Source organism: Cydia fagiglandana, chromosome Z (genome assembly GCF_963556715.1).
Source record: "Cydia fagiglandana chromosome Z, ilCydFagi1.1, whole genome shotgun sequence".
NCBI lineage: Eukaryota > Metazoa > Arthropoda > Insecta > Lepidoptera > Tortricidae > Cydia > Cydia fagiglandana.
Window position 1 is genome coordinate 8029903 of NC_085959.1, and position 27178 is coordinate 8057080.

The 27178-nt window shown below is 39.9% G+C and overlaps 3 protein-coding genes across 3 annotated transcripts in view; 2 read left to right on the plus strand and 1 right to left on the minus strand.

Moving 5' to 3' along the window:
- The first annotated feature begins 394 nt into the window (after positions 1-394).
- On the plus strand, positions 395-4773 carry LOC134678618 (uncharacterized). The gene has a single exon (XM_063537248.1). It carries the CDS (start codon positions 416-418, stop codon positions 1829-1831), a length of 1416 nt encoding a protein of 471 aa, XP_063393318.1. The 5' UTR covers positions 395-415; the 3' UTR covers positions 1832-4773.
- On the plus strand, positions 1827-4773 carry LOC134678617 (uncharacterized). The gene has a single exon (XM_063537247.1). It carries the CDS (start codon positions 1837-1839, stop codon positions 4645-4647), a length of 2811 nt encoding a protein of 936 aa, XP_063393317.1. The 5' UTR covers positions 1827-1836; the 3' UTR covers positions 4648-4773.
- A 12840-nt stretch (positions 4774-17613) lies between these two features.
- LOC134678531 (arf-GAP with Rho-GAP domain, ANK repeat and PH domain-containing protein 2) overlaps positions 17614-27178 on the minus strand; it is a 42100-nt gene continuing 32535 nt past the window's right edge. Inside the window, exons 4-12 of the mRNA XM_063537107.1 lie at positions 26695-26816; positions 25332-25455; positions 23926-24138; positions 23274-23464; positions 22295-22531; positions 21640-21855; positions 19862-20002; positions 18519-18640; positions 17614-17794 (exon numbers count right to left, since the gene is read on the minus strand). Of these exons, the coding sequence (XP_063393177.1) occupies positions 17662-17794; positions 18519-18640; positions 19862-20002; positions 21640-21855; positions 22295-22531; positions 23274-23464; positions 23926-24138; positions 25332-25455; positions 26695-26816 (1499 nt within the window). The 3' untranslated portion in view covers positions 17614-17661. The remainder of the gene's footprint in view (positions 17795-18518; positions 18641-19861; positions 20003-21639; positions 21856-22294; positions 22532-23273; positions 23465-23925; positions 24139-25331; positions 25456-26694; positions 26817-27178) is intronic.

Below are 27178 nucleotides of genomic sequence, written 5' to 3' on the forward strand. Positions count from 1 at the left end.
TATTTAGTTTAAGTATTTCGGGATAAATAATTTTATTTTCTCAAAAAGAAATCTACATTTCGCTTATATGAGAAACATTTTTCTATAAATTATATTATGATGAATAGGTACATAAAATTAATATTATTCATACATTGTGTAGATAAAGTATTTACATTTTACAATGTTTAATTTTTGCTTCGACAAACATGCATGGATACGATAATTGACTTTCAATTATATTATAGATCAATTTTATTTCTAAGTAATATATTATGCATGTAGTATCACTAATTTTCGCTATAGTATGGTTAAAGACTTTTAGTTTATACATAAGTATACTTAATCGATACTCTACGAGTAAATAATGAGTATATACAGTTTCGCTGACGCAAGCGCGTGGAGCGGTCGTGTGCGCGTGCGCTATCTCGCAGTCATGACGTCGATGTTAAAGTGCAATAGTTGTAATATAGTAGTCAACGAGTTGCTAGCGTTTGTACAAAACAAGCTGTGTGTGATGGATGAGGACAGTTTGTACAGGATTTGTGTGTCTTCGTTCTCCACAGAAGACATAACTAAATCGAAAGGTCTATTGTTTGCGGCTACGGATACGAGTGTAAACAAAATCAACAGAAGAGGTCAAAATAAAGAACAACGCGATATGGAGGATATTATTGCGCTTCTCAAATGTACAGAAACAGAAAAAATACCGGTCTTTGTGGCTCGTGACCTTCACCGGCTGCCTCCGGTAACGTTTGATTCAGTTGACGTTACGTGTTTGCTGAGGGACATCAACCAACTAAAATCTGATTTAAAGATCATCAAACTAAATTATGTCACGCATGATCAGTTAGACGAAGTGAAGAACGAAATTGGCCAAACGAAAAATCATGTTCGCAGGATGACGACGCCGTTTTCAAACGTTAATCAGTCAATTTCAAATTTAAACGTCAACTGTAGGAGAGGTGCATACTTAGATAGCGGTCCGATGGGGTTCTCGCATTTCGAAATCGACCGATCACGAATAACGGATGACAACCCGTCTCACTTAACCAGCGGGGAAAACATCGCACTATCTCTCTCTCCCCCGCACGTACAACACAGTGAAGTATTAACGAGCTCCCACTCTAACGCAGTGAATCCCGAGGTGCGGTCTCTTTCTACGACACCTGACGTTTCTAAACAGTCGACCGATCGCTCGGACGGTGTACAGAATGCGACCCCGGCCCCGTCTCTTTCTAAACCTGAGCGTGTGAGTGAGACACCGAAAACTGAGAGTTGCGATGACAGCAAGATGGCGACGAGTGGCCAAAACTACAACCTGGCCTGCAAAGTTAGTCAAGATAACGTAAATACTATAAATATTTTAAATTCGCAACTAGTAGAATCGGTACAGAGTGAGATCGAGCGTAGACCAACTATGGCAGAGATGGTGAAAGACGGCGTCTGGGAACAGGCGCAATCACGTAAACGAGTGGCAAAACAAAGGAAGAAACAAAACCGCTTCGTGGGACAGCGGGGCAGAGCAGACGCCATGCAGCAAGGGAAATTCAAAGCAGCTGAGCTGACGATACCGTTGTTTATATCTAATGTTCACAAGGACACGTTGGAGGATGATATCGTTGAACACATTAGAGTGAAAACAAATACTACAGTCAAATTACTGAAGATTAACATGCTAGATAAACAAAAGAATCACAATGCCTACAAACTATACGTGCCGAGCGATAAAATGAGAATATTCCTCGATGCCAAGACTTGGCCTGAAGGCATTATATTTCGTCGCTTTGTGCATTTCAAGCACAGAAATACAAACAGAGGCAACTCTGAGGGAGAGAACACTGTGACGTAATATTTATGGGAAATAGTAGAACGTGTACATTTATAAGTTTTAATTGCAAGAGCGCAAAAAGGTCGGTAGATAACATACGTGGATTATGTGCATTTGCGGATATCATCGGAATCCAGGAGACGTGGCTGCTCCCAAATGACATACCGTTTCTTTCCACCATACATGAGGACTTCGCCTATACAGCTACGTCTGCCGTTGACACCTCGGCTGGGATACTCAGAGGAAGACCTCACGGCGGCGTCGCGTTGCTATGGAGAAAGAGTCTGTTTCCCTCGGCGAGTGTAGTGGAGTGTAACAATAATAGGATTTGTGGTATTCAAATTAATGTAGGTTCTAAACGTGTTGTGATATTCAGTGTGTATATGCCAACCGATTCTGCTGAAAACTTACCAATCTTTGTGGAGTGTGTGAGTACTTTACATGCTATTATCGAGGACAGTGAGGTAGACGCTGCTTATCTATTAGGGGATTTCAATGCCCACCCTAATGAACCCTTTCACAATGAACTTATGAATTTTTGTGGGGACAGTCAGTGGATCTGTGCAGACCAAGAAATGCTTGGGCTCGACTCTGGTACCTATACATATGTGAGTGACAGTCATGGATGTGAGCGCTGGCTGGACCACTGTGTGGTGACTCAGGCGGCCTGGTCTACTATTTCTAAAATATATGTAATGTATAATGTTTATTGGTCTGACCATTTCCCACTAGTCATTGAATGTAACTTGGATGTAACTCATTCAAAAATATATAATTGTAATGTTGATAGGTCAAAAGTTTTCTGGGGTGACAAACAACCTAGTGATATTATCAAATATGAATGTAAATGCAATGATTTGCTAAAAGTTATTGACTTTCCTACACAGCTCAGTGAATGTGCAGATAGCTGTTGTAATGTCAGTAGTGACAACTTGCATAGGGAAGTTATTAATAAGTTGTATAGTGATATTATTTGTGCCCTTAGTTCGGCCTCAGTATTATGTAAAAATGACTTGCAGAATAGGAAGAATAAACATATAATGGGTTGGAATAAACATGTGGGTGAGGCTCACAGAGAGGCCAGGTTTAGATTTCAGATCTGGGTGGCTAGCGGTAAGCCCCGTTCTGGTCAATTATATGATTCCATGTGTGTAAGTCGCAAAGTTTTTAAAGCCAGATTAAAATGGTGCCAGCAACATCAGGACCAAATTAAATTGGACCGGTTGGCTTCTTATCATGGTAAAAATGATTTTCGAAATTTTTGGAAGAGTACTAACAGATTAAATTACAGGCCGGGGCTCTCTGTGAGTATTGAAAATGAGACCAATCCTGTAAAAATAGCCAACTTGTTTATGAATTATTTTTCTGTCAAGTCACCCCTTAGTGCAGAACCCCGAAGGGAGGTGGTAGGGTCAGCTGGGTCTGTGTGTACTACTAAAATTACAGCAAATCAAGTAAATAAAGCAATTAAAAATATGAAGAGGGGCAAGTCCCCTGGGCATGATGGGCTAAGCATCGAGCATCTGCAACATGCCGGGCCACATCTGCCCAGGGTTCTTGCCATGTTCTTCTCACTTTGTATCAGCCATGCTTACCTACCACCCGATATGATTCGCACTGTGGTTGTTCCTATTGTAAAAAATAAGACAGGTGACATAGCGAAGCTGGCCAATTATAGACCAATTTCTCTAGCGACTGTGGTGGCTAAAGTGTTTGACGCGGTGCTTGATGCTCAGCTTGATAGATATATACAAATCAGTGATGCGCAGTTTGGGTTTCGGCCCAAACTATCTACCGAGAGCGCGATACTGAGCCTCAAGCACACCGACGAATACTATACACTCAGGAAGACTCCTATATATGCATGTTTCCTGGATCTCTCCAAGGCGTTCGATCTGGTTAACTATGAGCTCTTGTGGGCCAAGTTAGAAGAGGCGGGGGTCCCTATGGATATTGTGCATATACTTAGGAGTTGGTACTTGTGTCAAGTTAATGTTGTCAGATGGGGAAAAGACATGTCAGAGGAATACAGGTTGGAGTGCGGAGTGAGACAGGGTGGGAGAACGTCTCCTAAGCTCTTCAACCTGTACATAAATGCTCTCATCGAGGAACTCAGCAGCATTCATGTCGGCTGTCATATTAGCGGTGTATGTATGAATAATATTAGCTATGCAGACGACATGGTGCTGTTGAGTCCCTCACCAGGAGGGCTTGAAATATTGTTAAAACTATGTGAGAAATATGCATGTAAACATGGCCTGAGATATAATGCTATTAAAAGTGAACTTATGGTTTTTAAGTCTGGGACCAAAAGTCCATCTGTTGTACCACCGCTATATCTAAATGGCACACCCCTTAAACGAGTGACATGTGTAAAGTATTTAGGCCACTTAGTCAATGAAAATTTGCGTGACGACGCAGATATAGATAGGGAACGTAGGGCGCTGGCGATAAGAGCGAATATGATAGCACATAGGTTCAGAGGCTGTACAGCTCAGGTCAAAATTACACTCTTTAGAGCCTACTGTACCTCTCTTTATAGCTGCAGCTTATGGGCTAATTACTCGCAAAGATCGATCAGCGCCCTACGGGTTCAGTTCAACAACGCCTTCAGGGTGCTGTTGCGTCTGCCACGCTTCTGCAGCGCGTCAGGCATGTTCGCGGACGCACAGGTAGACAGTTTCTCTGCTACAATAAGAAAGCGTGCCGCCGCGACGCGTCGCAGAGTGCTTGACAGTAGCAACAGTATCCTGAGTGTGATAGCGGGTAGGCCCGATAGTCGCTATATGCAGCACTGGTCGAACTTGCACCGTTCCTTAGCTCCTTATGAAATGTAGTAGTTAGATACCTAATAAGTTTGAGTAAGTACTAACATAGTCTTAAACAAGTTCCTGCATGTACACGTTCGACTAACCTTTTTGTTATGGATTTTTGTGGTCCGAAATAAATGATTTTTATTTTTATTTTATTTTTTATTTATTTATATATATCACCTCATCTCAAACCCTAGCTTACTGTCGACGACGCCTCCGCCCCTGACAAGTGACAGTCGTTATTAAGCTAATTACCTAATTGAAGCTATAATAGTTAATATTTATTTTATTTAAATAGACGTCGATTTACTCCGCTAATTAAAAGTTATCAATTATTTTATTTTAATACAAAATAGGTACCTTAATACGGGAATCTTGACAACTTATAACCGAGAAATCAAGTTTGACGGTAACTATCGAAACGTTCTTAAGATTTTTATATTAGGTACATAGTACCTTTGTAACCAACAACAAATAAATTAAATCTTTAATAGAAAAAAACCGACTTCTCAACCGAACCGGGTCAAGGTCCTGGTCCGAGTCCGGGTCCGGGTCCAGGACCAGGTCCAGGTCCTGGTTCAAATCCAGGTCCATGGCCAGATCCGGGTCCAGGTCCAAGTCCGACTCCAGGTTTGAGTCTAGGTCCAGGTTCGAGTCCAAGTCCGGGTCCAAGTCCGGGACCGAGTCCAAGTCCAAATCCGGGTCCGAGTCCAGGCCCGAGTCTGGGTCAGCCCCAGTCCCAGTCGAAATCGAATTCCTTATGGATCCCATCATCAGAACTCGAGCTTGTTACCTTGTTGTGTTAGTAGAAAAGAAATTTCGCAATTTATACATATTAAACTTAGGCCAACTGGACGTAGGAAAAAAGGTCGTTAGTATTTTCGTGCACTAACATTATTGCCCTTTAGACATTTAAAAATAGGTTAATTAACATGCATGTTTAGGAACTTTGTACATTAGACATTTTGATTTTTATGTTCTAAGCTGTCTTTAGGAATTTAGTACTTAGCATATTTGATTTTAGATATTATGCTACATAACTCTCCAAACATACTAGAACAAGAATATCCCAAAATAGAACCAAACACATACCTAACAAGGCACTCATGTTTATGCATATTTATATTATTGCCAGCAGTCACGTTTTCAGTCCAGCACGCGCCAAAAGTCGTATATAATGAGCCGTCTGATAGAACACGACGCGTCGTAAATAGCGCGCCCACACGGCAACACCGCATACCTACACATTTACCCTCTTTAGTAAGTAGATACCTACTTACCCTCGCTATCTCCTCCTCAGTAATCTGGCTAGACTTAGCCTCCGTGCCAGCCATCGTTTAAAACTTTAAACTGTCCCTATTTACAGCCCCTATCTACATCTCGAAACCATTATCCACTAATTAACAAAAAGAACCACGACGAAAAAATGTCAGCCGATGTCAGACGGAGGCAAAAAACAACTGGTACATAGGACGGAGACATTTTTAAAGGTTTATTAAAAGAAGGAGAAAGTAAAGGCAAATTAGAACAGTTTATTAATGTTGGGAGTAATGCTGGGGCCGTGTCGCGTGCCGCGCCGGGCGCCTGGCACGGCCCGGACCGGCCCGCCGGGTGACTCCGAGCGCCCTATGTATTCGCTAACCTAATCTTTATGAATATCGTGATTTCCATAAGTTAATATTGATTTGGGTTTGAGTAAACATGCAGTCCTTGACAAATAGACTGTAAATCTTATGGACGCTTTAATTATACGAATTAATACAGCTTAAACCTATGCAGATTAAAATCATCGACTGACTTCACGTACACGTCTTGATTGAAAGTATTGAAACCTAGTTTTCTAATCTTATCTAGGAGAGAAATGCTTCCTGTGTTCCATATGATATGCCTCCTCTACACGATGGGCTAGCGCCGGCCACTCCAAGGGACGCATTTATGCGTTCGAGGGAGCGTGATATTGCTATCTCATTCTACCGCATGGCTGCGTCCCTTAGGGTGGCCGGCGCTGGCCCATCGTGTAGAGGAGCGGTGAAGTCGCACTCGACATATGGCGTTGCGTGACTGTCTTTGGCGTTATCAGTTGTGGCCGCCGCCGCTCGCCGCTGCCGCCGCCGCGCGCATTCATGGGCAGAAGGACCCCACGGGTGCCAACCTAATTTATTTACCTTCAGAATACATATTAAAAGAAAAGGGCCCCGCAGACTTCGTCCACGGCTAGATCAGTTCACGCTACGCCGCCTTCTCCCCTGTATACAGACTAACTAATCCAACGGTTATAGCTCCTCTACACGATGGGCCAACGCCGGCCGCAGCCATGCGGACGCAGCCATGCGGTAAAATGAGATAGCAATATCACTGCTTCCTCTAACGCATAAATGCGTCCCTTGGAAAGGCTGGCGCTGGCCCATCGTGTAGAGGAGCCTTAAGACGAATGCAGAATGGGGACGAAAATCCATACAAACGTAGTTCCCATTTTATTCTATGGCCACAGAATAAGTATAGGTAATAATAGTACCGTAGTACAGAAAGGAAACTTCCTACAAAACCGAAGTTTGACAGCGGTTCAGGATAGAATCATGCTGTCCCTTTCTAATGTATGACACTATCCCTTTCGGCTATTTAGGGTTGTTAAAATTCAAGCCATTATCTTATCTGTGGTCGTGCGTACGTCAAGTTGTGTCAACCCTAATAATTGCTCGGAGCAATGCTGAGCTGAACGGAGCCGAAGTTTGCCCGAAGTCAGGATTTTCGTACCCCTGTTATGGCTATTGACACCTCGGAGTAACGGAGACGCCATGTCTAAAATTTTCGGTACAAAATAGTCTGCCGTTTTTTGCGGGGGAGGGGCACATCAAATGTATAGGTACGTCATGTCAGATAAACGTCAGTCCATACATATGGTTGACCATTGGCCGCCTATTTTCGACAGAGGGGAACGCCTGTTAATGGCGGCTCCATTGTTAATTACTCCGAGATTGACACAGTTTAGTATCTAATTATGTATTAAAATGTAAGTAAGAATCACCCTAACGACTGTAATGTTGTGAAGCCAACGTCAGTTGCAAAGTTAAACGACAAATGGGTTTGTTTTGTTCGCCAACCAGTTAGTTCTTCAGGTTATCTATTTCCTGATTGTTACAATAGCTAACTGGGCTATTGAGTAATTGTTACTAGTACATTTATTATTTAACAACCTGTAGGGTCATTGCGCTAGTTTTTGTCCGGCTCTAGTTTTCGTCCACTTGACGAAATTTGAATATAAACCTTCATTGCTGCATAAATTTGGACTTATTGCAATACGCTCGTGGCGCGTAGCCACGATTTCGCCGTATGGAGCGCGTAGTCGCTACGACCAGAGTGTACCCGACAGTCGGATTCTTGGCGCTGAATGTGATAATATCTAAACAATTTATCTATCTACATAAAAATTATATTTCGCAAGGTGCAAATTATAAATGAAATGGATTATTTACTGATCTGTCATGTGGACGAAAACTGACACCGGACGGTAAACTGACGCAATTACCCTATTCCAGTTTAGTACATATCTTAAAATAGGACGAATACGAATTTTGGATAAGTACCTAATGCATTTAAGTTTATACGACTTGTGCTTGGTTTGCGATTCTAATGCAAATTAATGGCAAAATAACGATTTACGGAACGAGGGGCCAACACAACTGTTTTAAACCTAGGTATTATCAAGGAAGATAAGTTACGCCCTATATACAGGGCGTCCCAAGACTATGGGACATCGGGAAAGTACCGTAGATTGAACAATTTACAACCTTTTGGCCGCCGGACCTAGTCCGCAAAGACGCTCACTCACACGCCAGAGTAAATTCTAAGTAAACAACTAATAAAAAGTTTAGGGATTGCAAAATGTGATATCGATATTTACAATTTATGGTAAAAATCTTCTCAATTTGGCTTTGTTCTTAACCAACTTTAATTTATTTCGAGAATGCCAAAAATTAACATATTTTTTACACACGACAATGTTAAAAATAAAGGTCTTTATCATTAAAAACAACCACTAAACAATATCGATTCATGACGTAATATCACCGCACTAGGCTCTACGAGAAGTCTTGTATACATGACAACGGCGCGCATGGACTGCCCGCAGTGCAGACCGACAAGGACCGTTTCCGCGCGGATTAAGTAATAATAGTCTCTAGGTCAACGGCGTAAGCGCTTGTCGGTACGTAAACTTTATAAGCGTATGGTTAGAGCCGCGCATCGTGTGTCGATAATATAAATGTACCGGAACGGCATTGGGGAAAATGACACGTGGGTTGAATTGTCAATGAGTGAAGAACAATAATATTGGAAAAGGGTGGGGATCAGAAATGATCGGGAATGCATGTTTCACATTCGACATGTTCCTTAGAAGAGCTTGTCAGTTCCCGTATTACACCCTCCCTACCATAATAATTTTTCGTCAATTTCAAATACATAACATTCTCATAGTTAGGCGACACTGACTAGTCCGAGCGTCCGCCTGTAGGTACCATTCTTGTGCGAAGCGGTCACTGCAGGGTATCACTCCCCACTACACTATCATCTCAAAATGAATCATTTGTTCTGCAAATAGACCACAAGGACAGATTTATTTGTCTGACTCTACTATGGACAGCTGAACAAGTTCCCTGAACTCCAGCTATAGTTATGCCTGTCTCTCTCTCGTTTAACGTATTCTAGTTACTAGTTATCACCAATTGGCATTTAACAGGTGTTCAAATGCTTACATAAAACCAGATTGGTCACTTGATATTTATTTTGAATATTCTCTAGAGATGCACCGGATATTCGGTTACTATCCGGTATCCGCCCTATCCGGCCAGTATTTTAATATCCGGCCGGATACCGGATAGTGCCCTACTATCCGGCCGAATACCGGATAGTACCATTGCTTGATTTTGGAGTAAACAAATTGGATTTAAGAAACAGTCACGGTCATAATCGTACTTGTTTATTATTTTAAAACAATTTAGAGATTCAACTGACTTGCACGCGCACTCATTTCGAACCTAGAAATGTGTCCGCGCGAACGTTCACTTAGAAACAGGTCAAAACTGCAGAATGCGCACCTGAAAAACCGAAATGTAGGTGCAGCTCTGCTGGCCGATATTCGGCGGCCGGATACCGGATATTCGGCCGATGGTCAGGCCGAATATCCAGTATCCGGCCAAACAACTATCCGTTGCATCTCTAATATTCTCATATCGAATTAACATTCCCATCCCTAGCTGTCTTGTATACAAGACAACGGCGACGAGGAACGTGAAAAACGTTGAAAACTGGAGCAATTTTTTTGATTGCCTTATTATAAAAGAATGGATTTATTTATCTGCTTTAAATGCAATTATTTTAAAAATCAAAGACCTAAAACATTAACACGAGTGTAAAAATATACTACAATTGATGTTTTTTCACATTTACCGAGCGGTTGAATTTGTGTCTTGTATACAAGACAGCGGCGCCAGTGTATCGTTCTATCGTTGTCTTGTATACATGCCAACGGCGGTCAAAGGGTTAAAGAAGACATTATTATAATTTAAAAAAACAATTTAAACTGCATTCATAGATTTTTAAATAATTACATGGTTGAACCGGGAATTGAACCCGCTACACGAAAAAAGAAATTACCCTGTAGCTTTATCATACCGATCGAAAAGCTTCATCATAAGGATTATTTTTTGCTAAATAGTGTGGTGATCGCGATTAGTCAGTTATGATGCACCATCTACTGGGCGATATGTACAGTAAATAAACACAATATTTTTGAAATACGTTTTTATTTACAATTAATAGCTTTGAACATGTGACAGTTGTTATCTATATAGTATAATTACATTCATAGTACATAAGAGCGAGGGCCTTATTTCATAAATGAAGATTGTATATAAAATATATAATAACCAAATTAATTTAGGTATACATTTTTACTATATATTTCACTACGATCTTTAATTCAAAATTGATTTTTTATGAATAACCATCAAATCTATATATATAAATGCAAGTGTCCTGACTGACTGACTGACTGACTGACTGACTGATTCATCAACGCAGAGCCGAAACTACAAAAGCCAGAAAGTTGAAATTTGCACACCATATTGCATTTATAAAGTGTACAAGAGATAAGAAGCGATTTTGAGAAATTCAACCCCTAAGGGGGTTAAAAAGGGGATGAAAGTTAGTATGGGGTTAATGTTTTCTTTTAAGTTAGGAATTTGAAACTTCGTAAAAAGATTTATTACTAAAATACAAGAAAACTAATTTCAGCGTTTTTGAAAATTCATCCCCTGAGGTGGTGAAAAAGGGGTTGAAAGTTTGTATGGATATCAAATATTTTTCCGAGTGGTGGACTTGAATCTTTGTATTTAGGGATATTATTAGAAGACAGGAATAGTACATTACTACAGAGGCCGGGACGAAAGGGGTTGCCGGCCGAAGACATATAGACGGCCGAGCGAAGCGAGGCCGGATAGGTCTGAGCGCGGGCAACCCCATTTCCCGCCGAGGTATGTATAGTGCTTTTCTCAAACATGCAATGAAATAAATAAAATAAAAAATCCACGAAACCCAAGTTTTATTTATAGAAAAAACTAAAAGTAAACTACACCCAAAATATAACCAACACGTACCTATGTCATTATCACGCGTATGTTTTACACGATTCGTGTATTTTTACTACCCGTATATTTTCATGTATCTTTGATTTTTTCGCCTTGTATCCGTCTGACTGTCGTTTTCGTCACAAAGGTTTACATAGTCTTTCATGTTGATATCATGTTTCACATACATCGTTGCTTTATGCATGGAGTAAATAAGTATAATTTCCACAGTGTTGACGAATTTGTAGTTATATTCATTTAAAATATGCCACAAAACTGTTTCTAATAAACTGTAAGCCATTTTTCTTAGTTTCACCAATAATAAAATTGCCATAAGCAACCATATACATACTTCGTCTTTGACTTGGCGGCAGAGGGAGCAAGTTAGTTATTTAAAATCAATTCTGCTTACGCTGCCAATTCCAACACCTACGATTAAATTAATATTAATTTCATTATTTCGTCGGAACTCATATTAAAGTCAAAAAATCAACAACGCACCATAAATCCAATAAAACTGAATGAATATTTTTCAACTTTACCTCCGTAACAATTTTAAAAAAATAACTACGCGTGTTTGAGTAGACCTTTTTACCGCTAACGTTTAGATGAAATATTTTAAATGTTTTTATTTGTGTAGTTAAATTTATAATTTAAAATTATAGAATGTATTATTTATAAGTTCATGTTGATTTTATACAAATAAAACTGCAAATTATAGCAAACATTGTTTTTTGTTTTTTTTTTATAGGCGTAGTGGCAGAGTGTCATTACGAACCATAAAGCAAATACTGCCTCTAGTTTTTTTTAATGGATGAATGCCACGAAGCTGTGTCACAAATATCTGTGAAATGAAAATTAAAAAAGAGGACTTTGCCGGCCTAGGCCTGCAAGATGTGTATGAAATTCCATTAACGACCTTTTGTCCTAGCCGCACCTGAAACGTTATACTTCGCAGCCTATTATAAGGAACATAACATCAATATTTCATTGCATGTTTTAGAAAAAGTAATTTCAGCGTTTTGTAAAATTCATCCCCTAACAGGGTTAAAAAGGGGTTGAAAATTTTACTCCATTACAAATGCTTTGAAACTTCTTAGAAAGGCATAATAGCCGATAAGAAAAAAAAGTGATTGCAACGTTTTTGGAAATTCAACCCCTGAGGGGGTTAAAAAGGGGATGAAAGTTCGTCTTCGGGTGCAAATTTTATTTTGAGCTAGGAACTTGAAACTTTGTAAAAACGTATCAAATTCAAAAACAAGAAAACTAATTTCAGCGTTTTACAAAATTCATCCCCCAAGGTGGTGAAAAAGGGGTTGAAAGTTTGTATGGATATCAAAAATTTTTTCGAGCGCGGGACTTGAATCTTTGTATTTGGGGATATTATTAGAAGACAATAAAAGTAATTTCAGCGTTTTGTAAAATTCATCCCCTAACAGGGTTAAAAAGGGGATGAAAGTTTGTATGGGGTTAAAGTTTTCTTTTGAGCTAGGAATTTGAAACTTCGTTAAAAGATATATTATTAAAATCCAAGAAAAGTTATTTCAGCGTTTTTGAAAATTCATCCCCTAAGGTGGTGAAAAAGGGGTTGAAAGTTTGTATGGATATCAAACATTTTTTCGAGTGTGGGACTTGAATCTTTGTATTTAGGGATATTATTAGAAGACAATAAAAGTAATTTCAGCGTTTTGTAAAATTCATCCCCTAACATGGTTAAAAAGGGGTTGAAAGTTTGAATCCATTACAAATGGTTTTGAAACTTCTTAGAAAGGCATAATAGCCGATTACAAAAAAAAGTAATTGCAACGTTTTTGGAATTTCAACCCCTAAGGGGGCTAAAAAGGGGATGAAAGTTCGTCTGCGGGTGCAAATTTTATTTTAAGCAAGGAACTTGAAACTTTGTAAAAACGTTTTAAATTGAAATGCAAGAAAACTAATATCAGCGTTTTTGAAAATTCATCCCCTATGGTGGTGAAAACGGGGTTGAAAGTTTGTATGGATATCATACATTTTTTCGAGCGCGGGATTTGAATCTTTGTATTTGGGGATATTATTAGATGACAATAAAAGTGACTTCAGCGATTTGTAAAATTCATCCCCTAGCAGGGTTAAAATGGGGTTCAACGTTTGAATCCATGACAAATGCTTTGAAACTTCTTAGAAAGACATATTAGCCGATTACAAAAAAAGTAATTGCAACGTTTTTGGAAATTCAAGCCCTAAGGGGGTTAAAAAGGGGATGAAATTTCGTCTTGGTGTGTAAATTTAATTTTAAGCCAGGAACTTGAACTTTTTGCAAAAAAAAGGTTTAAATTAAAAAACATGAAAACTAATTCAAGCATTTTTGAAAATCATCCCCCAAGGTGGTGAGAAAGGGGTTGAAAGTTTGTATGGAGATCAGATATTTTGTGAGTGCGGAATGCGGAACTTGAATCTTTGTATAAGGGCATAGGTACCTATTATGAGAATACAAAAAAAGTAATTTCAGCAACCAACATCAAAATCCACTTGACTTAAAACTTCATACAACTTGTAAAAAAAAAAGTACTTAATTTAAACATTGCTTTGATATGAAAATTATAGGTACTAAAGATGTAAAATGTTGAAGATATAAGATTCCACGCGGACGAAGTCGCGGGCAACAGCTAGTATGATATAAAAGAGAACTACAAGATACAAAATATGAAAATAATCCATTTCTTAAATATGTATTTACCTACTTTATAAAGATACATTATTAAATATTGAAATATGCTTACATGGTATTATTGTTTATGTTCAATATATTAAATTGACGTGCAGTTTTTGGGAGTGAGGCTTCAGTCAGTAGCCGACACTATTATAATATTAATTTTATTGCTAAAGGTATTTCCACCAAACTTGTAAAGCATTATAACATATTGTGTAACCCTTGATACATTATTAAGGTCATAGATTGTAGAAAGCTGTTGATATATTATATATTTAACCCTTTACCAGGCGTGGCTCACTCCGCGATTTCGTCGCTTTGCTACAGGTAACTGGAAGTACATCCGTTCTACACCAATTTCGGTGGCTAACCATAAGCCACGCGTGGCGCTATCGCCACCTAACGGCCATATCTGTCCTGGCCGCGTAGCCAAGATGCCAATCGCTTACGCTCCGTAGCGATCGAAATGCAACTGTCACTGTCGCGCTAATATAGAAGAGTGATAGAGAGACAATGCTTTTCGTTGTCGAAGCGATAGCGATTGTAACCTTGGCTAGGCCGGCTGATCGTAACAGACGCGTTTTGTTAGAGAGTGAGTATTCTGTACCTAGTTCTATTATTTGTGACGTTCTACGGTAAAAGGTACCTTATGGCGGCTGGCACCTACGTCACATAGCGCCGCAATAATATTGGAGCGGCGTTAATAAATAGCGTAAGCGCCAACCGCCATAAGGTACCTTTACCCGTGGGACGTCACATTTATTCAGTGCCTTTACTAGGCTGACATTTCAAAATGATAATCGAATCTCCGTCTTACTCCACATGATTGAAGTGCCGTATGTGGGAAATATGTATCCCTTAGCCTAGTAAAGGGTTTAATCATTATATTAATCCGGCGTGGGTGCACCTTGACACATTTGTAGAACTAAAAGTTCAGTATTTTCGTTTAATTTGATGATTGTCCATCATCTTTTTCCTCGTACTATATTTCAGTACTATTTAATTTTGTACAGTCGCCATCAGGTATATCGGAGCGGCCAAGGTGTTCACAATATCTGAACACGCACTCTAACGCCCTTACAATAGAGGCGTGTTCAGATATTTGGGAGCGCCTTAGGCGCTCCGATATATCTGATGGCGACTGTAACATCTCACAGTCACAATAATATGAGGGCCCAGCGAATTTAAAATTGATAGTCACTGTGACAAGGTACGTAATGGTACCGAAATTAAATCCTTTGTCTGTACAGTCAACAACAGAGCTATGAATACAGGCAAAGTGCCAAAAATATGTATACACGACCTTAATGTACAGGCAATAAAGTATTGTATACATATTTTTGACACTTTGCCTGTATTCATAGCTCTGTTGTTGACTGTACCTGTTCATTATGAAACCAGTAAAAATGTGTCTTAAATAGTTTAAATACGTACTTTTGCTTGGAAGTTTGTATATGTATAGCTACATATAAATATATTTTAAATAATATTTCAATAGAGAACATTTTGTATTTCGACTTTAGAAGTTGACCAAGATTAAAAATTATTTTAAATAATATTTTTGAGCTCTATTTTTAACTGCCATATTCAATATTTAAAAATATGGCATGTCATCTCAATTATTTTGTAGAAAAACTCTAAGGGCCACCACAAACCCGGGGTTAACCAATCAAACCTGGAGTCACTATGGTTACCAGTAGAATTTGACACTGGGTCAACTCCATCCAAAACAGTTACCGTTTACGGTTTAACCGGTTAAACCCGGGTTAGTGGGATGGTGCAACGCAAAGTATAAATAACTAGTTAAACGTGTATATTTAAACCCTCTGTCTAAAGACTATATCTTGAATATTTTTTTGAGAATACATTTTGAATATTTTTCTATCGAGCGAACTTTACCATCTCACAGTAATACGAGTATAAATATATTATAAAATTTACAGTTATTTACAGTTTTATTGTCTTTTATCTATTTGACATTATGATACTGTATCAAATCAATTTGGTAGTTTTTCGCCTTACTCTAAATATCTTACATATCTACTTGAATATATTTTAATTCATTCATTTATATAATAGAGTTAGATCAAGCTAAGTTGGCAACGATTTTGACAGCCCAGACTGTGCAAGTGTTATTTTAAACTTCAAACTTGCACAGTCTAGGCTATCAAAATGGCTGCCAACATAGCATGTTATACACTTGCAGATCAACAAAAATCAGCTTTAGTCCTTGTACGTATACGTGTGTTATTGTGTCAACTTGTAAAAAAAGTATGAAACATTTTTGAAATAATTCCATACATTTCAACTCTCAAGCAGGCCACTGACGAGCCTTCCAAATGGATGCCGTTACAATGGATTCATCCAAATGGACGGCATCCTAATATTAAACATTGTACGTTTTTGACATTTACGGACCGATTTTGGATTGCAGCCACGCTATTTGGACTGTTGGAAGGCTCGTCAGTGGCCACCTTCATACCAATACTTAAAATAAGTGTTGTTTTCACTCTTTACATAATTTAAAAATATTATTCTACAAAATTGCTTATAAATTCATTTTCCCACTAAAACTAAGTTCGTGATTGACAAAATTATTTACCTATATGTAGGTACTTAAAGGTATTTCATAACTTCATAAGAAAAAAAAATCAATATACATAATAATATTTAGTTTATCGATTACAATACAAAATACAATATTATTGTCGATATAAAATGTGTTATCCTTAATTTGATTTTCATGACAGCTGGCATGTTAGCACCGATTCAGACTTTCGAGTTATTTATTTTTTTAATCGTTCCCAATTTCGAAATATTCGAGAGCATTCAAATGGGTTCTCATAATTTTTTTATGATATGTCGTTTTTAAAACATCTCTTCGCGTTAACCCTTTAGCAGGCTGACATTTCAGAAATGACAATCGAATGTCAGTCTTACTCATCTAAAATAGAACACATGTTTGAAGTGCCGTATGTGGGAAATATATATCCCTTAGCCTGGTAAAGGGTTAATATAGGGAAGCACGGTCAATGCACTCTTATATTTATTTTGTGAGATAGCCCGTGTGATTCGCATTATAAAATTGTGCCTTTATATTAAGACACGTTCATTATGATCTTAAATCTTTTGACTTGGAATATCTTAAATGTTATCCGAACTGACCTACTAGCATGAGTTCCGTTCTCGCGCGACTCCATACATCTGGCGCGACTTCAAGTATGGACTCGCGCAGATGTGTCGCGCCGGTCTGACACTTACAATTCGCGCACAAAATCCGTGGCATCGTGGAGGGATCCGCTTGTCTCTCACTTTTTTCGAAATTCATGCGTGAATTCAAGGCAAGGGTAGGGGCATTTTGGAGGTCCTGCCTGCTTAAAAAAGCCGGTCAAGCTCCGTACCTAACACGATTACCTATGACACGCTTTTTATCCTTTATTTCACGTCTGATCTAAACTGCAAAACGTAATTCAAGACCAAAAAAAGTAAGACAATGTTGCCACTGCAATCATTTGTTTGTAAAATAGTAAAATCCTTTTTATAAATAATCACGCTAAAATAATTTATTTATTAGTAATTTTACTCCTACGATTTCAAAAAATACTTATAATTACTTATTTTTACATAAATACAAAGACACTCTAGTAAAAAGTGGCAACATGTTCTTACTTTTGGTGTTGAATTACGTTTTGCAGTATAGAAGGCAGCCTGACGTGTGTGTGTGTGTTACGTGATGACGAGACGGGGAGTCGGCAGTATGTTTGTGTGCTCGGCGAAGGTCATCGCGGCTGTCCACTTGAGTTGTTCCTCTGTGACAGCGCCGGCTATAGTGCACCCGAACCACGGCCGGTCCTTGCTTCTATAAATACATTTAGTATTAGCAAACACATATGTAACTTCTGTAAGAGTAAAAACACCAGAGCACCACTTTATAACAATATTTATTAGGGAATCACAAATATGAGAGTATAGATCTGAAATAACTATGTGACGACGCTTCTCGCGCAAAACCAATCTGAGATGGACGACCACCTCTAGTGATGTGACCTCGCCGGTTATCGTAGTGATGTCAAACACCGCTGAATGACGATTCCACCGTTTACTTCGTATAAGATGAACAAAATCTAAAGAAAAGACGTGCCTCGGAAATCAAGAAAAAGTCATTCTAGGATAGAAGGCGCACACACCTTTGGCCTATGCTCGGCTAGATGGCGTGACGATACCATTTCATATTTAACAATTTTAACACATGGATATCAGTGAATGAACATGGGTCAACATTATATAAAAATAATAGAATCATTTCTCCATATATATACATAATTTTGATAATTTTAAACGTTTTCATTTTGAGTTTTAGACGTGTGACGATATATGGCAGTAAATCTCTGTACAAAAAGTACTGAGAAAGACTGAAGTAGCACGACATACGAACGTTTCCGAGAAAATACGATGGAAAATAATTATGCACTACATCTCTACAAGATGTGGAAATTTTTAAGAAAAAGGGGTTGGCAGTTGAAGATGGAGCTGTACTTATATGTCCTGAAAGCATATAGGAAATAATTTAAAATGTATGGTACCTTTTTTGCTTGTTGCGCGGCACGAAGGTGATGGCCCAGCGCGACTGGGGGTTCCTTTTCGGCTCGTGCCCCACATACCACAGGATATCTTTTATGTGCCACTCGTCAATCTTGTGCGAACCCTGCAAAATATGTCAAATTAGTACAGTGAAACCTGGTTAATTGGCACCTGGATAAATGGAAAACCTCAATAATTGCAACCAAAAGTCCGGTCCCGGTCCCTTGAGACCAAAAGGCCTCTATAATTGAAATTTTGGAACCTCTATAATTGCAATTTAGATTTTAGTGCTTTTCGTAATTTTGCCTCTGTAATTGACCACATCGCAACTTAAGACCTCTATAATTGACACTGTGCTAAAAATCCGTTATTTTTGCTCTTGTTTTTACCTCTATTATTGAAACGAGTCTTACTTATTACCTCTGTAATTGAAATAATGTAGTTGTAAACAGCAGAAACAATATTTTAATAGCAATGATCATTTTATTTATATCTCCATCCAAAATTCAATTTATTTATTGGGTATCTATCACAGCCTGTAGTAAGGTGAAATAGTTTTGATCAATAAAAAACAAAGTATGCTTTTTACATTCTAATAAAACTTTCTTCTACAATTCAAGGGAATTTATTTAAACCCAAATGAAAAGAAAATAAAGTGGTAATTAATGTAGTGTAAAAGTGCAAGTATAGACAGAAGCAATATATAGACCAGAAACCCAGAACGTAAGCGTGTAAATCTAGTTTAAAGGGTTATTTGCACCTCCATAAAAGAAATTTGTCAGAACGCAACCTCTATTAATGAAAACCTCTATAATTGACACAACGATTTTTTGAACCTCGTTAATTGACACGACCTTCTTAAATGAAAAACCTGGTTAATTGACAAAAACTGGCCGGTCCCTTGAGATTGCAATTATCCAGGTTCCACTGTATTTTGATGTATACACACACACAAATATCTGTGTAATCAGGTCATCACACAAATAAATGCCCTTACCGGGATTCGAACCCAGGACCATCGGCTTCACAGGCACTACCCACTAGGCCAGGCCGGTCGTTGAAAGTCGAAAGGTTTAGGTGTATAATTTGGTGAACCGTGCGAAGCCGGGGCGGGTTGCTAGTTGATGAAACCAGGCGTGGCTCACTCCGCGATTTCGTCGCTTTGCTACAGGTAGCTAAAAGTACATCCGTTCGGCCCCAATTTTAGTGGATAGCCATAAGCCACGCGTGGCGCTGTCGCCACCTAGCGGCCATATCTGTGTTGATCGTAGACGCGTTTTTCTCTATAGATAGAGAGTGAGTTTTCTGTACTTAGTACTATTATTTATTCTGTGATGAAACATACCTGTTTGTCCTTGAAGTAGCAGAGCTTGCCGTTCTGGAACTCGAACATGTGGAGTTTGAAGGTCTTGGTGGCCTCGCTGGCGAACCGCAGCTCGGCGCACACCAGCCCCGCGCTCCTGAGAGCCTCCATCTCGTGGAGGATCTGTTTCAACATATTCAAAAGTTCAAAATGGATACATTAGAAGCACGCATTAAAAAAACCGACCAAGTGCGAGTCGGACTCGCACACGAAGGGTTCCGTACCATTATCTATAAAAATGGTCACCCATCCAAGTACTGACCCCGCCCGACGTTGCTTAACTTCGGTCAAAAATCACGTTCGTTGTATGGGAGCCCCACTTAAATCTTTATTTTATTCAGTCTATCACAGATCACAAGATACAGCCTGGCGACAGACGGACGGACGGACAGCGGAGTCTTACTGCCCTATTCGAACTTTAAGATACGTTAGTTAATAGATCTAGAAACGATATGGATTAGATGTGTCTGTGTCAAAAGTGACGTTTTTGATTGAAGAAACGTCATATTTGACACTGACATATCTAATCCATATCGTTTCTAGATCTATTAATTGACGTATCTTAAAGTTCGAATTAGGCCGTTAGTAATAGGGTCCCGTTTTACCCTCTGGGTACGGAACCCTAAAAACGATTGATAAAGGTGTTTATCTGGAGCATTGCATTGTATGCGAGTGAGACATGGACACTGAGACAAAAATATAGAAAGAGGTTGGAGACTTTCGAAATGTGGTGTTGGCGGAGGATGGAGAGGATTAGCTGGACTGAAAGGAAGACGAATGAAGAGGTCCTGAGTATGATAGGAGAAAAGCGATGCTTGTTAAACGCAATAAGAAGTAGGAGAGGCATAATGTTAGGACACCTTATACGGCATGGCAACTTTTTCCTAAACATCCTGGAAGGCAGGATTGAAAAGACAGGAGAAGAAGGGAGACCTAGAATAACTTATCTCAGCCAAATAAAAAGAATGCCCCGTATGAGGAAATTAAAAGACTGGCACAAGAAAGAAATGATTGACGATTACTCCACCTACAAGAGCAAAGCTCTTATGATACGGCGTGTGTCCATATTGCGCGGCAAACTATCGAACATTGGCGCGCGCAATGGATACCGGGTTGGCAGATCGCGTTGGCTCGCGAACCAACCCGGTATCCATTGCGCGGGGCTGCCTCGCGAGTCAATGCTCGATAGTTTGCCGCGCAATATGGAGACACGCCTTTATGATGATGTGGAAGTCAATTTGAAAATTGGACGCCATCTTGCGTATCTACATTTTTCGTGTGATTGCTTCGTAGGGATGGACCCCACCTTATTCTCTCTGACCAGCAGATAGTTGTCCTTCCTATCATCCTCGTCCCAGTACCCCTACAAACATGGGGTGATGGGGGTTGGAACCCACCTTATTCTCTCTGACCAGCAGATAGTTGTCCTTCCTATCATCTTCGTCCCAGTACCCCTACAAACATGGGGTGATGGGGTTTGGAACCCACCTTATTCTCTCTGACCAGCAGATAGTTGTCCCTCCTATCATCCTCGTCCCAGTACCCCTACAAACATGGGGTGATGGGGGTTGGAACCCACCTTATTCTCTCTGACCAGCAGATAGTTGTCCTTCCTATCCTCCTCGTCCCAGTACCCCCATAAACATGAGGTGATGGGGGTTGAACCCACCTTATTCTCTCTGACCAGCAGATAGTTGTCCCTCCTATCATCTTCGTCCCAGTACACCTACAAACATGGCGTGATGGGGGTTGGAACCCACCTTATTCTCTCTGACCAGCAGATAGTTGTCCTTCCTGTCTTCCTCGTCCCAGTACCCCCAGCGCAGCACCACGTCCAGCACCACCTCGTCGATATGCACCACTCGCTTCATGGACTCGTTGCATATCACTTCTTCTAGCATGAGGAGATGGGAGTCCATGTTGGCTTTCTCAGAGAGTTGGACGCATATATCGGCGCTTGTTGTGCTCGGCGTTAGCTGTGGGAGAAGGTATTTGTTATTATATATTATGCTGTAAGCTGTTCATATCTGTAACACTTTTCTATAAAAAGGAGTACCTAGTTGATAGCTACAAAACTATTTAAGTAGCAGTATTCTAATAGTAGCACTTATTGCAACTTATGTAGTGTAGAGATGATGTAGAGGCCCAACGGAGCCGACATGTCTCATTTGATAAAGGCTCCTTTAAAATACGTAGATAAAAAAAGTTGCAGTGGATTTAAAAAAAATAAAAATAGGACTATCGTAGGTGCTAGAATGTGAGCAATACTTAGATGGACGAGTTAGTTTGAGGGTCGACCCGTCAGGAGAGACTCGACGATTTGACCATATTCTTCCTAATCATTCTGATAAGCACTCGTCGTACCCTTTCGCCTATTTTCGTCCTCGTTCGGCCCCTACACAACCAGGTACTCACCGAGACCTGATAGCACGTCGTGCGATCCTTCACATAGATCCACGCCTTCAAATCACCAGCCGCCTTCGGCGCAGAAGGCGCTCTATTACTAAGCACTCTCATCAGTACTCGTCGCACGGCCCCCTCTCGACGCTTTTCGGCCTCGGTCGGCTCCCATACGGCCTCGTAGTTGGCTATTAGGTCGCGGACTACGTAGACCTCTTTGGAATACCAGGATGTGTTCAGGGTATTGCTTGTCTGTAAGAAAAAAAAAATTAGGTATTCATAAAATAAACACAACGGCATCTTTATGATAGTCCATTCACACTCACAGTATAATGAATGTTAGGATTTTAGTGGCACTTAATTATAAACTGTGATACTTAGTGGGTTCTCTCTTATTAAATTTCCAATGTACGTACATTAATGGATAACTATTTGCCATTCTTTTACGTATATTGGAAGTCAGGCAGTCGATAAGTAAACTCCCCATGACAGCTCTCTAAATTGCCATGATAATTCTGGGCTCTTATCATCACGAACTATATTAATATTTCCGCGCATGTTTGACTGTTTGTACTAGAGATGCACCGGATATTCGGATACTATCCGGTATCCGTCCTATCCGGCTAGTATACCGAATAGTGGCCTACTATCCGGCCAGATACCGGATAGTAGCATTGCTCGATTTCGGAATAAGTAAACAAAATTGGAGTAAGAGACAGTCACGGTCATAATCCTACTCGTTTATTGTTTTAAAACAATTTAAACATTCCACTTGCACGCGCACTCATTTCTAACCTATAAATGAGTCCGCGCTAACGTTCACCACGAAACAGGTCATAACATGCACAGTGCGCACCTGTAAAACCGAAATGTAGGTATAGTTCCGCCGGCCGAATATTCGGCGGCCGGATACCGAATATTAGGCCGATGGTCAAGCCGAATATCCGGTATCCGGACCAAACAACTATCCGTTGCATCTCTAGTTTGTACTTACTAAAGCAGCAGGCATTAAAGTAGGCGCCCACACAGACGCAAGATTTTCCGCGCTCATTTTATTAGCGTGCGCCATACTGTGCAGGAAGTGCAAGTGCGCGAACAACTTGCGCGCCGTGTTACGCGCCACCAGAGGAAGAGATGACATCACTCGGCGATAGATGGCGTTGCGGGCCGCCGGATCGTCTTGATCTGAAAACAGTCAATTTATCAATACGGCAAGTTTTCAATTTTTACATATGTAGTGCCTAATTGATTTCCAGCGTATTTTCGCAGATACGATCGTATCTGAGCGTTTTCGAAAAAAAAAATGTACATTTCATTCATGTCTTCAAAATATTGACTTCTTGGGCTCATTTTACTCAGAATCATTTGTGTCATTATCTATGAAATGGGACCTTATTGTCGATGGCGCTTACGCCATTATTAACGTTGTTCCGATATAAATACAATGCCGCACGACGGTCCCTTTTTACTAGATAATGTCCCATTTGTACATTCACGCCTCATACATGAAAAAATGTGTCCCAAGATTTCCTTTCCAGATCGTCACATTTTTGTATGAATATTTTTTTAATTTGTATGGTTGTTTTCTATGTATTTAAGTATTTCTATAAGAATGTCCTATAATATTTATTTATTATTATATTTACCTAACGCAGCCAGCATGGCTTCTCTCTTAGCCTGCGACATGAGCGGCTCGGGCAGATCTCTGAAGAACCTCTTCAGCACCCCAGCCACATCGTGCTCGGAATGCGTGCCAGGGCTCAACTGGACCGACCACGCGTCCCTGCGGAACCGCGCCAGCAGCTCGGATAGTACCACGTTGCTGCCTGCGCGGCGGTATATGCCTTCGGAAAGACTTCCTGTTGACAAATTGCCATGTTATTTACCAAACAATATCACAGAAGAAATAATAGTAGTACCAGGCGTGGCTCACTCCGCGATTTCGTCGCTTTGCTACAGGTAGTTAAAAGTACATCCGTTCCACACCAATTTTGAGGAAAGCCATAAGCCGCGCGTGGCGCTGTCGCCACCTAGCGGTCATATCTGTGCTGATCGTAGCAGACGCGTTTTGTTAGAGTGACATTCCATTTTCAACTGCAGCTGCAATACTGTTCATTTTACTATGGAAACGCGTCGCTGTCATTGTCAATTTCTATACTAAAATGAACAGTATTGCAGCTGCAGTTGGAAATGGAATGTCACTCTTAGAGAGTGAGTCTTCTGTACCTAGTACTATTATTTATTCTGTGGTACTACCTTACAGAAAGGACACTTCCTACAAACCCGAAGTTTGACAGCGATTCAGGGTCGAATCATACCATCCCTTTCTAATATATAACACTCTCTTTTTGGCTATGAAGGATTGACAAAAATTCAAGTGATCATCTTATCTGTGGTCGTGCACGCACAAGGAAGTCAAGTGGTGCCAACCCTAATAATTGCTCGGAGCAATGCTGAGCCGAACGGAGCCGAGTTCGACCGAAGTAAGGAGTGTCTCCCCACTGACAATATAGGATCATGTGGTAGGAATTCAATATTTTATGGAAAATTTAAAGGTGTTGAAACTGCTACAGAAGTGTATTTAAATAGTGTGCAAAATTTTGTTTAAAATTATACAGTGGATAGGATACCAGCAGGAGCCGTGTTTATTTCTTACTGAGTTGGACACAATATGGTGTACAGATAAATTATTTATCAGAGCGGTCATGAAATCAAAACGGAAACGCACTAAAAAAACATAACCAAAAATGTTTCTGTAATTTCTATCATTTAGTATAGTCATAAAAACTCATATACATATGTATATAAAGATCATATATTTATTACGCTAGTCTAGTCTAATGTATGAGTACATATTGTTTTGCCGTTTCATAAAAGTAGGCCGCTAATTTGAGCGTTCGTTCATAACTAAAATTGGTCAAGCTAATCTTGTCAGTAGAAAAAGGCGGCAACTTGAAAAATGTAGGCGCGAAGGGTTATCGTCTGATATAAAAATTGAATTTCGCGCCTTTTTCTACTGACAAGATTTGCTTAACCATCTATAAATACTAACCATGCGCATATATGAAGCTTAGGCACTTGTCCACAATGGCCGGAACGTCCTCTTTGGTCAACTGTTGATGGTGTATTTGAGCTCCGTTGTTGTGAGCAGCTAATTTTACCATGTATCGCCATCCCTGTAATATAAGAATAGTATTGTTTTAATTCTTTCTATGGCAATTTAACCATGAAACTTTGTATTTTTCTTTGTTCATTTTGTTGATGCCAACTTTTACTATTTCAACAAAATGAAATGATTTTTCAATTAGCATATATTCCGTAAAGTAAGTAGTCTATGGTATGCCAAGGAATTTGATTTCTATGCCACTCTGTACCTGGTCACAATGACATTTAATATGTAAGCAGCTAGGGATCTCATAATATTGTTATTGTGGCAATAATAGAGAGGCGAGGAATAGGGTTGTTGACACATGTTGAATTTTATAACTAAATCTAGTTAAATAGATAGAAAATGAGCAATTTATCACAATAAATTGGAAACTTAAAAAATATACGGGAATAATAAAAATATACTAGACCTGTTACAAAAACATTTTTTTAACCCTTCTAAATAGGAAAAATAATAATGGTACCATTCGATTCCTTACATTTTATTTCAAAAAATATTGTATACCAACAATATACATAAACGCAATATTTCACCGACAAAATCGCAATTTCCTTGTTTTCCATACATCGACACGGCCTCTAACGTTACATGGTGACGTCACGATGTATTGCCATTTAGTTCGAAGCGTTTCGTCAGTAAAGTGCGGGTGCCAGACTTTGACCATCATTTGTGACTTTTGTATTGCTTTAAGACAATGGGTCCCATACAGACATTTGATCCTCAAAACAAACCTGATCGATTGATACCATTCATAAAAAAATGTCAAATACCCTATTCCGTGAGGGTAAAACAAAAGTCAGTGGTAAACAAATTTATAGCCTGTGGCTCACTCCGCAATTTTGTCGCTTTGCTACAGGTAGCTAAAAGTACATCCGTTCCACACCAACTTTGGTGGCTAGCCATACGCCGCGCGTGGCGCTGTCGCCACCTAGCGGCCATATCTGTCCTGATCGTAACAGACGCGTTTTATTAGAGAGTGAGTCTTCTGTACCTAGTACTATTATTTGTTCTGTGCCTGTGGGCCATTAACCCCCTAGTGACGTATGATGCCGGCATCAGAAAAGAATAGCACCACTGCACCACCCCATCTCGTCCCGTGGGTGTCGTGTAAGGCGACTAAGGGAAAACTGGCCACAGATATGCATATGAGCAAGGCTCGCCCGTATCCTTAGCGAGGTCCTTGCTCACAAGAGCTGTGCGCGCGCCACATCGAAAAAAGAAACCCCCTACAGTTCGTGTAGTTCACCTTGAGGTCCCTCTCGGTGGGGAAGCGCAGGTAGATGGTGGCGTGTGGACAGTCCATGAGCAGGTTGCCGCTTCCGTCCGTCGGCATCGCTTGTTTAGTCTCCTCGTCTGCATCTTGCGTCACTGGAATCAAGATAAGATAAGATAAAAGACTTTTATTCGTGACGATCACAAAACATGTACAGTCGCCATCAGATATATCGGAGCGGCCAAGGTGCTCACAAATATCTGAGCACGCCTCTATTGTCAGGGCGTTAGAGTGCGTGTTCAGATATTGTGAACACCTTGGGCGCTCCGATATATCTCATAGCGACTGTACGAACATGTACAGACAGACAACAACAGCAAGAAAAGAAGAGAACAATAAGTGTGCATCACGAAATGGACCCAACTCAGCATAATGCTAGCTATATAGCCAGCGCTGGTCTTCCGTAGGGCCCATTCAAGACGTGACAAGAAGTCAGTAACTCCTTAATAAGTGGAAA